This window comes from Sorghum bicolor, chromosome 7, assembly GCF_000003195.3.
Source record: "Sorghum bicolor cultivar BTx623 chromosome 7, Sorghum_bicolor_NCBIv3, whole genome shotgun sequence".
In the NCBI taxonomy this organism is placed as follows: domain Eukaryota; kingdom Viridiplantae; phylum Streptophyta; class Magnoliopsida; order Poales; family Poaceae; genus Sorghum; species Sorghum bicolor.
In genome coordinates, this window is record NC_012876.2 from 63,784,032 (window position 1) to 63,797,950 (window position 13,919).

The window sequence follows — 13,919 nt, forward strand, 5'->3', positions numbered from 1 at the left end:
TTTACTATGCTTGAAAATAATGAGAGCCCTCTGTTTTGTTTCTAAAAATAGAAGGAATTAGATGGAAAGAACTTAAGTTGTGGACTGGAACTGAAATATATGTGGACCCAGAACTGGTTGCTAATTAAAATTAGAGAGTATAACAGTATTTTGACGTCTCAGGAGCTGCTTGCGTGCAATTGGTCTAGGAGTTAGAGATTAGGTCAGTCTCAATGAGATTTTATTAGAGTTTCATAAATATTAAATATACTGATGTGGTACTATATTAATAAAGAGAGATTATAAGAGTTTTATGAGAATAGAGAGAGTTTTATGGAGATGAAACTCTTCTACACACTACCGGAGAGCCGGCCTTTGTCGTGTGTCCGCCTGTTTACCATGAGCAACACATGGCAAAGGCTGGGTTTGTCGTGTGTCCAGCTCACGCACACGGCAAACGCCAGGCACACGGTATACCTGGTCTTTGCCGTGTGTTGCACACGGCAAACACCAAGCACACGGCGAACTCAAATTTTTGCCGTGAGCAACACACGGCAAAAAACAGGGCACATGGCAAAAGCTACCCACGCTAACGCCCACCCTCAGACGTCAATGTTTGTCGTGTGTGGCCGTTAGGCACACGGCAAAGCTGAACGTGCGTCGGTACTTTTTAAAAATTCTAATAAATGCTATTTTATTCCATAAATTTTAAAACTTGTACATATGTCATGTTATCATAAGTTTAGAAAAATTTCGAACAAGTTGTCTCTTTAAAATCTTTTTTATTGCTTGGTGCTTGGTTTTTCCAACTAAACTTTAGTCCATATTACATCGAGATATTTGAACATATTCATAAAATATTAAATATAAATTATCTATGAAACTAAACATAGGTTGAGACTAATTTGTGAAACGATTTTTTGAGCCTAATTAGTCCATAATTGATGACATATTAATCCCTAACTACTAGTAACATGTGGTAAGGATGGATTAATTAGGTTTAATAAATTCGCCTCATAGGTTACTGGTGAATATGTAATTTATTTTTTTATTAGTATCTAAATAGTCTATAACCACCACATGTGATATCTGATGTGACATATATTAAACTTTGGTCTCTACATCCAAACATAAGAGGGGAAGGGGCTTTGAGATCTCAACTCCCACCATTTCAAGGGCCTGGTTGGATCCATGTGATTAACAACTAGTTGACTTTGACTAATTTTTAGTCTATAAAAATTCAAAACGACTAGGCTAAGAGCAACTCCAGCAGTAACCCCAAAAACTAGACCCCTACTTTTAATTTGGGTGCTCCCCCTACTTTTTGGGGCTCAACTTTTTTGCTTCAACTCCAACAGTAGCACCCAAATTAAAACAGTAGCACCCAAAGAAGAACACTAGTAAAACACTCGAGTGTTGTATAGAGACCTCCTTAATTCGTGCAAACTGACACGTACTACAAACTCAATGAACGCAGCCGTATGGCATTATTATTGTGAAATTTGCATAAACCAGAAGGCCGGTGTGTGAGCTGAATGAATTAAATGGCTAATATTCTGTCTGATAGTACGTTGATACCTCGGGGTGTCAGAAGCCGGGATATAAATCCAAACAGCTTTCTCTACCAATCTGAAGGGACTGCTGGGTCTAATCCTGAATCCATGCAATTTTGCCACATCAGTGATGACACGGCCCGACCCCACACGAGCATGCAATGCAACAACCGGCGGCAAGCATGCAAACCGATCAGCTGCCCATGCTTTCTTCCAGGGAGCAGCAGGCACTGTTCGTCACTGTCCTGATGGCTACGTCTGCATGGGAGAAGACGACATGGAAGCTTGCTTACAAGACTTGCCTTTGCATGCCAGCTACTGCTAACCCTAACCGATCCATGCATGAATGAATCATGATAGCTCCGCTAGCTGTCTCCATGGAGAAAAAGAGATGAGCTAGGAAGCCTCGCCCTCGCATGGCGAGGCTACAGCATGATGTGTGATGTTCAGTTGCAGCATTATTGATGCAGTGATGCTGACTTCGCCGGCCGGCCGGCCTCACGCATCGTCACGGTCAGAATAATTTCCAGATTCGATCGATCGCGTTGCAGCCTTGCAGGATCCAATAACCAAATCTCATGCCATGCCAGTGCCATCGAGGTGTGCTGGCAGTGGTCCCAGCCCCGCTCTTGAGTTGCAGACTTACGAATGCAATCAGATGATTCCTGACAGAGCTTCTAATACAAGCAAAGTCTCATCCTGACGAATGAGAACAACATCCTGGATGTGTTTTATGTATAATGTCGTCGAATTCATGCTTGAAAGTAGTCAGATCGTTCGTCATCTCCATCTGAGGCATGGTTGCGACTTCAGCCTACTCACTCCGAAAGAAGGGGAAGAGGTGCAGCAGCTGACGAGATGAAAGACCCCTTTTTTTCCCGCAAACCATGGATCGGAGGCTTGGAACCAAACGTTTACATACACCGATACACGCATACACAAAAAGAACACAATTCTAACAAAATGATGAGTTAAACCATTTTAATTTTGATAAAAACTGCATAAAATAATATTTATGATACCAAATAATTACTTGTCGCTGCATTGGTCATAAAACATATGATCTTTTTTAGAAAGTTTATAAAGACATAGCTAAAGTTACATTCTTTTCTCAATGGATGTAGTATATCTGAACCCTATCTCTGTGATGAAATAAGGTACTGTATATCTTTTGAGATGAAAACGGGATAACATTTTTTATAAGAAAATTGAAGTGGGCCAGGGAGAAATGATAGTTGGAGACAATCAGTGGTGGTGACGTGGGCCCTGAGCCTCCAATGTGCATCTGTTGATGGACGGACGGACCTGCAGCCGGGGGCCCATCGCGCACCCGCCCGGCCCAAACCGTCGTGCGGTGCGCGGCGCGGTCCACCACCCAACCTCGCGGAAACCCCCAAACTACCCCCCCTGCTCTGCACGCGCGCGGCGCGCGCAAACAAAAGGTCTTGTGACTGGCCACCCTCGCCCGCCGTTACGATACGAGGTGGCGCGCCCGCATCTCCCATCTCGCGCGCCGGGACAACTTCGCGCTAGCTAGCTGCAGCACACGGCGCCGCGCGTCGTGCAAAGCTCTCGTGATGGGCGGAGTAACGTACCAGCGGCTGCTCTCGCACTCGCAGGGGAGCCAGAGCCAGCGACCGCGTGGCGGCGACGGCGGCGGAGGCGGAGGAGGCGTGCGGGCGAGGGCGTGGGTGCTGCTGCGGTGGGCGGCCGTGCGGCTGAGCTGCGCGGCGAGGCGGCGGTACTGGTGCGGCGCCGGCCGCGCGCGGAGGCTGGCGTGGCCGGGGCTCTGCGCAAGAGGCGCCACGGCGGCGGCCGTGGCCGCGCCGGAGAGGAAGGGCGGTGGCGGCAGGAGGAGCGCGGCGGCGGGCGCCGGAGCTGGGGCCGCGGTGGTGGGGTACGACTCCGCCAGCTACGCGCGCAACTTCGACGACGGCGCGTGGAAGGCCGACGAGGGCGTGTCCTGGGCCGGCCCCAGCGGCGCGTTCTTCCCCCGCGCCAGCATCGGCGCCACCGCCGTGAACACCGCCGGCGGTGACTCCGTTCCGAGCTCCATTCACTAGCTAACTGATCACTGTTGCTATGTTAGCAGTGGATGGATCGTGGATGCGTTGCTCAGGATTTTCTATTCTGTGTGTCATCTGGATTGTTCGACATTTGCTTTCTTCGATCGACAATGAAAATATTCCGGTCGTGCTTGTTCAGGGTTGGGGAAAAAAACGATTTTTTGAAGAAAACAGCAGTTTCATTCACTGCTCGCTGCTCGGTTCACACCGCTACTTTTCAGTTATATAATAGTATTTTTTTATAATAAATTAGCATGAGTAGTAGCTTTTTTTTTTTTAAATCCAACAGAACACAAATTCTATGCTGTCATGCGAATGGAAACTATATACTCAAAACATAGCAGAACCACTGAAAACTTTTTTATGCCTCGTGCATCTCCACCTGGCTGTAGTCCTGCTGCATTGCCTGCGGCCTACCTCGACACATGTTGATCGATCTCGAGACAGAGTGATGACTTTTGCATCGTATAGTATGTACTCGTCAGTGGCGGGTTACCAAAGGTAGGTATGCCACATTATAAATAGTTGTACATTAATTTTGCAACGCAATTCAGTATTCAGAGCAATAATTGAAAATCTAAGTCCTCAATTCAAATACTAAGTATACCAATAAAGTTGCATAAACTGTAATGGAATAGTTCAAACACCATACTAATTAGTAGTAGTAATTTTTTTTACACTGTAAATGCTAGTTTTGAAAAAGTTGTTTGCGCATTAGCACAATTATGCTTGGAGAAAGTGTAGCTCCGGAACTATGAGGACTATCCAGTTCATACGCACCGATAAGACACTCGCAATTGGATGGAAGTGGACCTTGGCATATTCCAAAGTTTGGATATCTAGATTATTAGGCTTTTCTGTTGTGGGAGTGCTGGTTTTTCAGCTAACTATCCATGGCACAACCCACAATATTTGATTTTTGGAGCCTCATTGTCAAGGGGCTCTTGGAGTTAGTGAGTTACCCTATACTACTAATTAGTATACTTTTTCTCTGGTAAAATATGCTTATCATGTCTTGACAGAGATGTATTATAAGTCACATTGTTCCATCACTCGAATCCCCTACATCAATTTGAATATTGGGTGGCCATACCTCAATGAAACTATCTTTTTAAGAAATGGATTTTCTAAGAAACAAAAAATGAAGAAAAAACTAGCTACCATACTATGTACGCAACCCATGTTGCTGAATCAAATTGTTTGGAACAGAAGTTGGGGGGAAATTTTCTGGAATTCGGATACTAGCATATGAATGAGAAGGAAGAATGCAAGGGATTAGAATAACAGGGCCGCAGCCCATTAGCCAGCCCAATATATATATGGCCCGTGAGTTTTTCGCTTCGTCAGTCCAAGCAAGTCAGGTGGTTGGTCCTCCTCCTCTACTCAAAAGATCGCAGCCAGGCCCAAAACGTCAAAGACGTCTTCCTCCATTCTACGTTATATTGTCTTCGTTTAGTCAGGGCCTCTTTAGTACAACATTGAATAGTGAAGTTGTTCTTTTTTCGCTTTGGTTCCATACTATTTATTTAGAAAAAAAATAAGTTTGGTAAAATACCCTAAAAAGTTAAGAGAGAGAGAGAGAGAGACTTTCAAAAAAAAAAAAAATAGAGAGACGTTTCACTAAAACTTATGTAGATGTTGATGTTGAATGTTGCGAAAGAAAAAACATTGTTCTTTCACCAAAAAGTATTACTAAAGTAATTTAAACAAACAGGACCAAGTATTTTTCAGTTTCACAGAGCCTCACCTAGTCACCTGGAAAACTGTCTGTGAGAGTACTTCTAAGAAGAAACTTGAATACAGGCCCTACCGCTCGTGTTTCCTCGGTGAAACTGAAACAGTGACGTATACTGTAGGTACACTCTTGGTAAAACACTTTTGTTCTGTTGCGAGAAGGTATATGTACGCCTAGGAGGCTAGGGCCTTGTTTAGATAAAAAAAAATAGATTTTGACAATATAGCACTTTCGTTTTTATTTGACAAACGTTATCGAATCATAGAGTAACTAGGCTTAAAAGATTCGTTTCGCGATTTACAGGTAAACTGTACAATTTGTTATTCTTTTTATTTATATTTAATGCTCCATATATGTGCCCCAAGATTCGATGTGATGGGAAATCTTGTAAAGTTTTGGGGTTTTTGGGTGCATCTAAACAAGGCCTAGGACGGACGTGGCTACACCACGGGATAGGGCCTTGTTTAGTTCACACCGAAAACCAAAAAGTTTTCAAGATTCTGTGTCACATCGAATATTGCGGCACATGCATGAAGCATTAAATATAGACGAAAACAAAACTAATTACACAGTTTGCATGTAAATCATTAGACGAATCTCTTAAATCTAGTTAGTTTATGATCGGACAATATTTGCCATAAACAAATAAAATTGCTACGTTAACAAAATCTAAAAAAAAATTCTCATCCAAACAAGGCATAGGCGTGACTGAATATTCTCGGTCCTTGTCCCGTTCCAGCGTCGGCGCACCCGGTCCGACCGGGACCGGGGGGCACATCACATGGACCGCGTGGGCGCGTGGGCGCGCGGCCCGTCCGGCTGGACACGCACGGGCACGGGCGCGGCTCCCCACGAGACAACAACGACCCACCAACGGCCCGGCGGCCGCCCCTCCTCGGTATTCTGCGTCAGGCGCCGACAGGCCCTGCCGCCCCGCATGAAGACATCATGCCATTGCCAATTTGCCATGCCATGCGTCGATGCGATGCGATGCGATGCGAGAGCGAGACTGGAGCTCGTGAGCTTGTTCGCCTTGCTTCTTCAGAAGCTAACGACGAACGGCGTTGTTTTTCTATTCAGAAACTCTGCTTTGTTTAGCTCGCAAAAATTTTTAAGATTCATCGTTACATCGAATCTTTAATCACATGTATAAAGTATTAAATATAGACGAAAATAAAACCTAATTACACAGTGTATCTGTAATTTGTGAGATGAATCTTTTAAATCTAGTTAATTTATGATTGGACAATGTTTATCAAATAAAAACGAAAGTGCTACATTAGCCAAAAACTAAAATTTTTACTAAACAAGGCTGTCGGAAGTTTGGCGTAGTTTATAGCCTTGCCCTCGGCTCTTTTCTTTAAATATTCTCCCCGTTACGCACGCTGCAACACAAACTTTACGCATGTAGATGTAGTAGTAGGAATTCCTTGTTGTTTTGGAGTGGAGACCACGTAATGACGCTGAATCCACCAGTCTGGTTTTTGCTGTAATTTATAAATCTGGCTGCGTATGAATAATATAATAGCACTTACTTATACATAATAAATATCAGTATTATTTTTTAAAGGATCTGTCCATACAACACCGTTTTACTAGCCCGAGCACTAGATTTTTTTTTTCACTACATTTTCTTTCTCCTCAAAACGTGCTGCGCTGCCGTCCATCGCCCAGCACCGCTATGGCGCAGTAGGGTCTTGAGGAGCTTCAGTGAGACCCTATCGCATCTGCAGCAACCTCTATATTCCTCTCCCCTCATCACGGCCATGGTAACCTCTGCCCTGGCTTAGTTCAACCGCCTCCGCCGCCGTTTTCGCCTCCCCGCCATCTCTCCCGACCCTACCATCTAGCCTGCCTCCCCAAAAAATTTTCTAAGCCCATCGAAGATGGGGAAGAAGAGAGAGAGAAGACGACAAGAAGGAAAAAAATTGAGTGTTCTAACATTTGAGCGTTGTACAATATTTCTCTTTTTTATGAACTTTGCTTAAACTTCAGACCATTTGACACTATTCTAGAATTTCATAATTTTTTTTGGGACCAAAGACGGTCCATTTTCCCATGTTTTCTAAAGACTAAGTTCATTTTTCTTACTAGGAAAATATCTACACACGTGGAGTAGCATCAGTTTACTATAGTACTAAGCACGCATGGTTTGGTGGAGTAACTAATATCCAGTAGTAGGCACGATAGGAACGCAGCTGCTCCAGCTGCATTCAGCAGAGCTGGCTGAGGAGCCAGGTGTTCACCCCTTTCGCCACTTCGCTTCGCCTACCAACCAGAGAGCCAACCTCCGCGTCCAAGATCTCTCCCCCTGCCCCCCTGATCCACGCCGCGGTGGTCGTCGAGGCGCAATGGCGACCGACGCGATCCTGGAGACGATCAAGCCGCGGCGGAGCGAGGACGAGCAGCTCCCGGTGACCACGCCCGGCGCCGCGGGAACCAAGGCGGGCGGCGGCGGCGGGATCGGTCTGCGCCGACGCATGTCGTCGTTCTCGGTGCACGTGAGGCCGCCGCCGTCGCTGTCGCTGTCGTCGTCGGTGGCGGCGTTCCGTCGCGCGCGGTCGATGCCGTCCGTGAAGGCGCTGGCGGCGGCGGGCGCGCTGCGGCGGTGGTGGGAGTGGGGGCTCGGCTGGGTGACTGCGCCGTTCGCGCCCCGCGGGCTGGACCACCTCGACGACGAGGCGCGGCCGCTGGGCGGCGGGTGCAGCTGCGCCGGCGGGGCCGCGGGCGGTGGGTGGCGGCACGTCCTGTTCAAGCTCCGCGCCGGGGCCCGACGCCTGCTGGGCCGCGATGGGCGGCCGCTCAAGGCCGCCGCGCCGCAGGACTTCGGGTACGACTCCGTTAGCTACAAGCAGAACTTCGACGACGGCGAGGCGTGAGCGTGATCTTGTCGAGCCATCGAGGAGGTGGGAGGTGGGAGAGCCATGGGGAGCGGGCGGATCCGCCTCCCACGGCATTGTTGCTTATTTGCTTGCCGTGATCGATCGATCGAGCTGCCGCAATAAAGCAATTGATGATTTTGTGGTGGTGTATATGGCATCCTATATATATACATATAGCATGGTAATTTGTGTGTGTATGATGGCATTTGACATCGATCGATCTTGGAAGAAAGATGATCGATCGATCGATCGTTGCCGCAAGTTGGAGACCACGAACATGTAACTAGTGTTGTTTCCTTGTTTTTGGCCGTCGTTGCCGTTTAGCACTTTAGCTTCAGTCTTGCTCCATGAATGAAGAACACGCCATGGATTCGGTCGGATCCTGGACAGGGCAAGCAGATGTAATAATTCAATTCAAAGCGGTGTCCTCCAAAGCAATGGAATCGCAGCAAGCATTTGTGATTTCTGAAGCACCGACGCGATCGAGAAGATCAGATCAAAGCAGAGCAGAGAAGATTCTTCTTCCTCCTCTCATCCGTGCTCTCGTGAGGTGCAGGTGCAGGTGCATGTTCAGATTCAGATCTGCTTCGGGTTCAGTGTCCCTTTCGCTGCAGCGGCGGGAGCGCGACATGGCAGCTACAGGGGCAGGCTACAGCTACCACCGGCCCCCGTCTCGGTCCGGCCAGATCGGTGCCAAGACAGCAACCGGGCGCCCGCCCGCCCGACTGTGCAGAGGCCGCGGACCATGGGAAGACCACGGAAGGAAGGTGGTGGCAGTGGCATGCGACCTCGCCGACGAGGCCACGCACGTGGAATGGAGGCCTGCAAGGGGCCCAGCCGTGGACACGGGCCATTCAACCGGTTGAGAGAGGCCACAGTTGAGAATCCAGAGGCCCAGTTGTGGGGAGATTGGCCCACTACTGTAATTTACCCAGGCCCAACTGACAGTCCAAAACCGTTAAGTCTCGAAAACATACTTTTTTTTTTTACCTCCGTGCCCCCTTGTCAAACTCTAAAACCTCTGAAGTCTTAAGCTGTGCTGGCCTATCTGGTATTGGTGAAGGACGTATAATGTTTTGCGATTGTGTAGTTCCCTCAAAAAAATGTTTGCGATCTATTGTTTTCGGCATGGTCTTTTCTACACTGCTTCTTTTTTTTCTTATATTTAATATAAATCAAGTATAAAATGCCCTAAGGCTGTCTTCTGCAAAATAAACATCAGGATTCTATCACGCCACCTGCAGGAAACAAAAGATGAATTTCACCATATTTCATTTTTTTAAAAGATGGGAAAATAGGTGTTTCAGTGCTTGAGTTTATATACCAAATTCATCAGTCATATTTTTCTTTCATAACAAATTAATAAACAGTATTTTTAGTCATGCGAAGAGTTTTTTTTTTTGAGCTCGCCCATCTAGCTGAATTTGAGTGGCACACAGCAGTAGGCAGTACGGAGTAGTCCATTGTCCATTCAGCAAGATGCACGAGGGACTTGTTTACTTGTAAAAAATTTTACAAAATATGAACAGTAACAGTTTCATTTGTATTTGACAAATATTGTAGGCTAACTAGGTCCAAAAAATTCGTCTCGCAAATTACATACAAACTGTGTAATTAACTATCTTTTTACCTATATTTAATGCTTAATGCATGTGCCGCAAGATTCGATGTGATGAGGAATCTAGTAAACAAGGCCCAGCTACTTCCCATACTCTCGATGACATTCACAAGATGATTTGGGCCTTGTTTAGTTCCCAAAAAATTTTACAAATTTTTTTCAAATTTCCCGTCACATCGAATCTTTAGACACATGCATGCAGTATTAAATATAGACGAAAATAAAAACTAATTGTATAGTTTGGTCGAAATTGACGAGATGAATTTTTTGAGTCTAGTTAGTCCATGATTGGATAGTTTTTGTCAAATACAAACGAAAGTGCTACAATGTGTATTTTCCAAAAACTTTTGAAACTAAACATTGCCAGGAAACTGCAGGCAGCCCGAAGCTTATAAGGCCTTATTTATTTCGTGAAATTTTTTTGCTTTTGGCTAATGTAGAATTTTTATTTGTATTTAATAATTATTATCAAATTACGGACAAACTAGGCTCAAAAGTTTTATCGTTCAAATTATAGAAAAAATTATGTAATTAGTTTTTATTTTTATTTATATTTAATGCTCCGTACGTTCCAAAGATTTGATATAATGGAGAATATTTAAAAAATTTTAGAAATTAAAGGGCCTAAAATGAGAGGTATCCTAGCACTCCTAATCTCCCACAGTACTAACCTCGTACAGTAATAATTATATTAAATAAAGTCTTGAGCGCACGTCTTGCCTGACGCATGCATGCATGCGAGAAGAAACTTCAAACATGCAGTTTCTGACAAGCGTAGCATGCAGGGGCAGGTCTCCCTTCCAGCAGCTCGCTCTCTCCCACCTGAACGGCCAGACACAGAGGCACAGACACGGCGGCCCCTCCCTCCATCCCGGCTCCAAAAGCTTCCAGCCTTGAATGCCAACATGACAGGACCTCCGCGCAGACACCTCGTCTCTCTGCCTGGCTTTGGATGATCTGCTGCGTGTGCATCCCGTTCCCCTCTTCCTGCCATTGTTTGGCGATCGATCGGTCTCGCAGTCGCAGTCGGAGTCGGAGTCTCTCATGAATGCTGGGAGCAGGATGATCACTTCACTTGATCAGGCAATAAATCTCCTACTTGCTCTAGCAATGGCATACAAACCTGTTGTTGTTAAGCGACGGACTCGAACGGAGATCGGAGAAGACGAAGATTTGGCGTCCTACCCGTTCTGCGATTCCGTCAGCCCATGAAAGGCGTGTATTTAAATTCATAATAACGAAAAAGATAAATAAAGAAAAGAAAACAGATACTAGAAGAGCTCAAGGACAGAATGGCAGGGTTTGCTTGCTGGGCAGTGGCCACTGGTGGCCGGCCGGCCGGGGTTCGGCGCTTTCAGAGGCTGGCTGGGCTGCACGCACGGCGCGGCCGGCCTGCGTTTGGGCGGCGGCCGGGGCCAGGAAGACAGGAAACCGGCCGGCAGTGACCTGAGCCGCTGAGCGGTGCCACACGGACACGGAACTGCCCCGCGCGCGCTACAGGTTAAGGACGGCAGGTACTGTGACGGGGTGACTCGCAGTCGGAGATCTTGCTTGCTTGCCGTCCAACCCCTGGGCCTGGCCTGCCCAGGCGGCAGGCAGGCTCGCTCGAGCAAGTGTGCGTGGACGTGGATGCAGAGGAAACACGAGGCGCTGCTGCAGCTAGAGGACGGACGGACGGAGCACGGAGCACTGGTGCGGTGCGGGGGAGACGAGGGGGATGGCCCGTGGCCGGATGGGATGGGCCGCGGCACTGCGCAGCGGCGCATGGCGAGAAAGCTGGAGCGGCAGCAGTAGAGCAGCAGGGTGGATTGGACGATCGATCGCGTGCGCGCGGGCAAGCGCGCACGAGCGTCCGTCCCCGTCGGCCACCGAGTCGTCACCTCCGCCCGCCGCTCTCGCACGTGGCCATGCCTGCTGCCCATCAGCTGCGACTGCGAGGACCTGGGACATGGGACCTCACGCAGCACGCACAGCACAGAGGGCAGCTAGCTGCTAGGGGCTGCCGCCGCCCATGGGCCATGCCATGGTGGGCGTACGTGGTGGCGCCTGCGACGCCGCGGCGGATTAAAGGCAGCACCGCAGTGCACTCCGCGGCCTCGCGCCCCCCCCCCCCCCCCCATGGCATGGCCATTTCTCGTTCCTGGATCTCTCGATCGTCCTCCTCCGCGGGGCCAGCAGCGCCAACACAGTGCGCGCCTGATTTGCACTGGTGACACGCTCTGCATCCTCCTGCAGCTGGGAGAGCTGTCGTCGTCTGCCTCTGGCCTCTGGCCAAGCCGCCTGCGATCTCTCTTGCATGCTCGTGCAGTCGTGCTCACCCGTGTGCCCCCCCATGGTTTTCTTCGCGCACCACTGTTCCTGTTCCTGTTTCTATTCCGACGCTGCTTTGCTTTGCTCGGTCGGCGGTACAGGAACAAGCCAGCCGGTTTCTCTCTGGAACAACACGATACTTCCTCCATTTTTCCTCGATCCCGTCAACCAAAGGGGGCCTAAAAGCCAGGTCACCATTTTAATTAGTTCAAAACTAGTGTCCGTTTGGCTGGCTTGCTGGATTTTCTTAGCAAGGCAAGATTAGCCTTGTTAGCATAGCCTCAAGCTGAATTGGGGCACTGATTCACCTTGCCAATCAAGGGTGTTTGAGTGAGCATGGGTGTTTCGTTCTGCCCAGAGCACCTCAGAGTCCATGCAAATGGATTTTTGGCTTACTCGTGAGAGAGTGAAATCGGCTCTCTGGCCTAGGCAAGATCCTTGTTATCCATGTAACCAGTAGGCGAGCGCGAGGCGTGGCAAAGAACCAAACGTGCCAAATCTCCCAAGCTAGCAAGAAAAAACCTTGCTTTTGCATTGTTGTATGTTTCGGTTTCTTGCCTGGCGAGCTCAAGCAAGTGATTCAAACATGCATTTCCCAGGTTTAATTGGCCTGATTTCAGCATTTTTCATTAGGTAACATGTCAATTGTCAAACCATCAGAGCATCATCTTCGAATTTTCTAGTATATAAGCTAGCTAGCATCACCCATCCTTCGATCCACACATGAAGCCCCTCCTCTCCTTAACATCTTTAGGTTCTGTTCGTTTCATTACTAAACCAAGGGAGTCAGATAGCCCTCTTGTTGATTTAGGGATGAAATGAAGAGGGCCTTAGCGTGTTGGCAACATCTGAGTTCTCAAGAGCTTGAAACAACATGATGTACGTGTAGTACAAGACTTGTGGTTAGAAATGACGATTGGATGAAATGGTTCAGGACATGTTTATTGGTTGAACCAACATGCTAGCTATGGCGCTAGTCAGGGGCATGCCACACCGAGCCTTTAGACATTTCCTACAGTTGTGGCCTAAAAAGGCAAAAACATCATACAACCATTTACTACGAGCCAGGTTTTACCACAAGTATATATAGCAAGTTTTTTTATACCTAAAAATAAAAAAAGGTACTGCATGCATGCATGCCAATGTAAACTTGTGTCACGCAAGTTTAGCACCTGTGGATGGCTTTCGTATTAATTTGTTGCCACGCAGGAGTGACTACACTGACTAGAGAGGAATGCCACGCACAGTTGGACACTGAACTTGTTTATGCTACGGAGTAAGGAGGTCATGGCCTAGCAGTTGCTATAGGGCCTTGTTTAGTTACAAAATATTTTGCAAAATCGACAATGTAGCTCTTTCGTTTGTATTTGACAAATATTATCCAATCATAGACTAACTAGGCTCAAAAGATTCGTCTCGTCAATTTTGACCAAACTGTGCAATTAGTTTTTATTTTTGTCTATATTTAATACTTCATGTATGTGTCTAAAGATTCGATGTGACGAGGAATCTGAAAAATTTTGCAAAATTTTTTAGAACTAAACAAGGCCTAGGTATCGTTGCTACTAGCTCCATTCACCATGAGCACTCCTACTCCAGTTTGTGACATGCAACGACCAATGGCAATACACCAATGATTGGGGCAGCATTAGCAAATTATTGCCTCCTACTCGCTCCTGCACAGTACTAGGTCATTTGTTTTCTCACCTAGCTTAGCTAGCTAAAGCCCTTACAATATTGTATTTTCACCATTCAGGAACGAACGCACACACACGC

At 47.3% G+C, this 13,919-nt stretch overlaps 2 protein-coding genes across 2 annotated transcripts; both read left to right on the forward strand.

Annotated features, from left to right (window-relative positions):
- LOC8064018 lies at positions 2,987–3,769 on the forward strand. The gene has a single exon (XM_002444719.2). It carries the CDS (start codon positions 3,110–3,112, stop codon positions 3,593–3,595), a length of 486 nt encoding a protein of 161 aa, XP_002444764.1. The 5' UTR covers positions 2,987–3,109; the 3' UTR covers positions 3,596–3,769.
- Positions 7,087–8,677, forward strand: LOC8064019. Its single transcript, XM_021464521.1, has one exon. The coding sequence runs from the start codon at positions 7,685–7,687 to the stop codon at positions 8,210–8,212; it is 528 nt and encodes a 175-aa protein (XP_021320196.1). The 5' UTR covers positions 7,087–7,684; the 3' UTR covers positions 8,213–8,677.

Bases quoted from the DNA above. Each gene is read 5' to 3' on its own strand.
- LOC8064019 (XM_021464521.1), top strand. From the start codon at position 7,685: ATGGCGACCGACGCGATCCTGGAGACGATCAAGCCGCGGCGGAGCGAG.
- LOC8064018 (XM_002444719.2), top strand. From the start codon at position 3,110: ATGGGCGGAGTAACGTACCAGCGGCTGCTCTCGCACTCGCAGGGGAGC.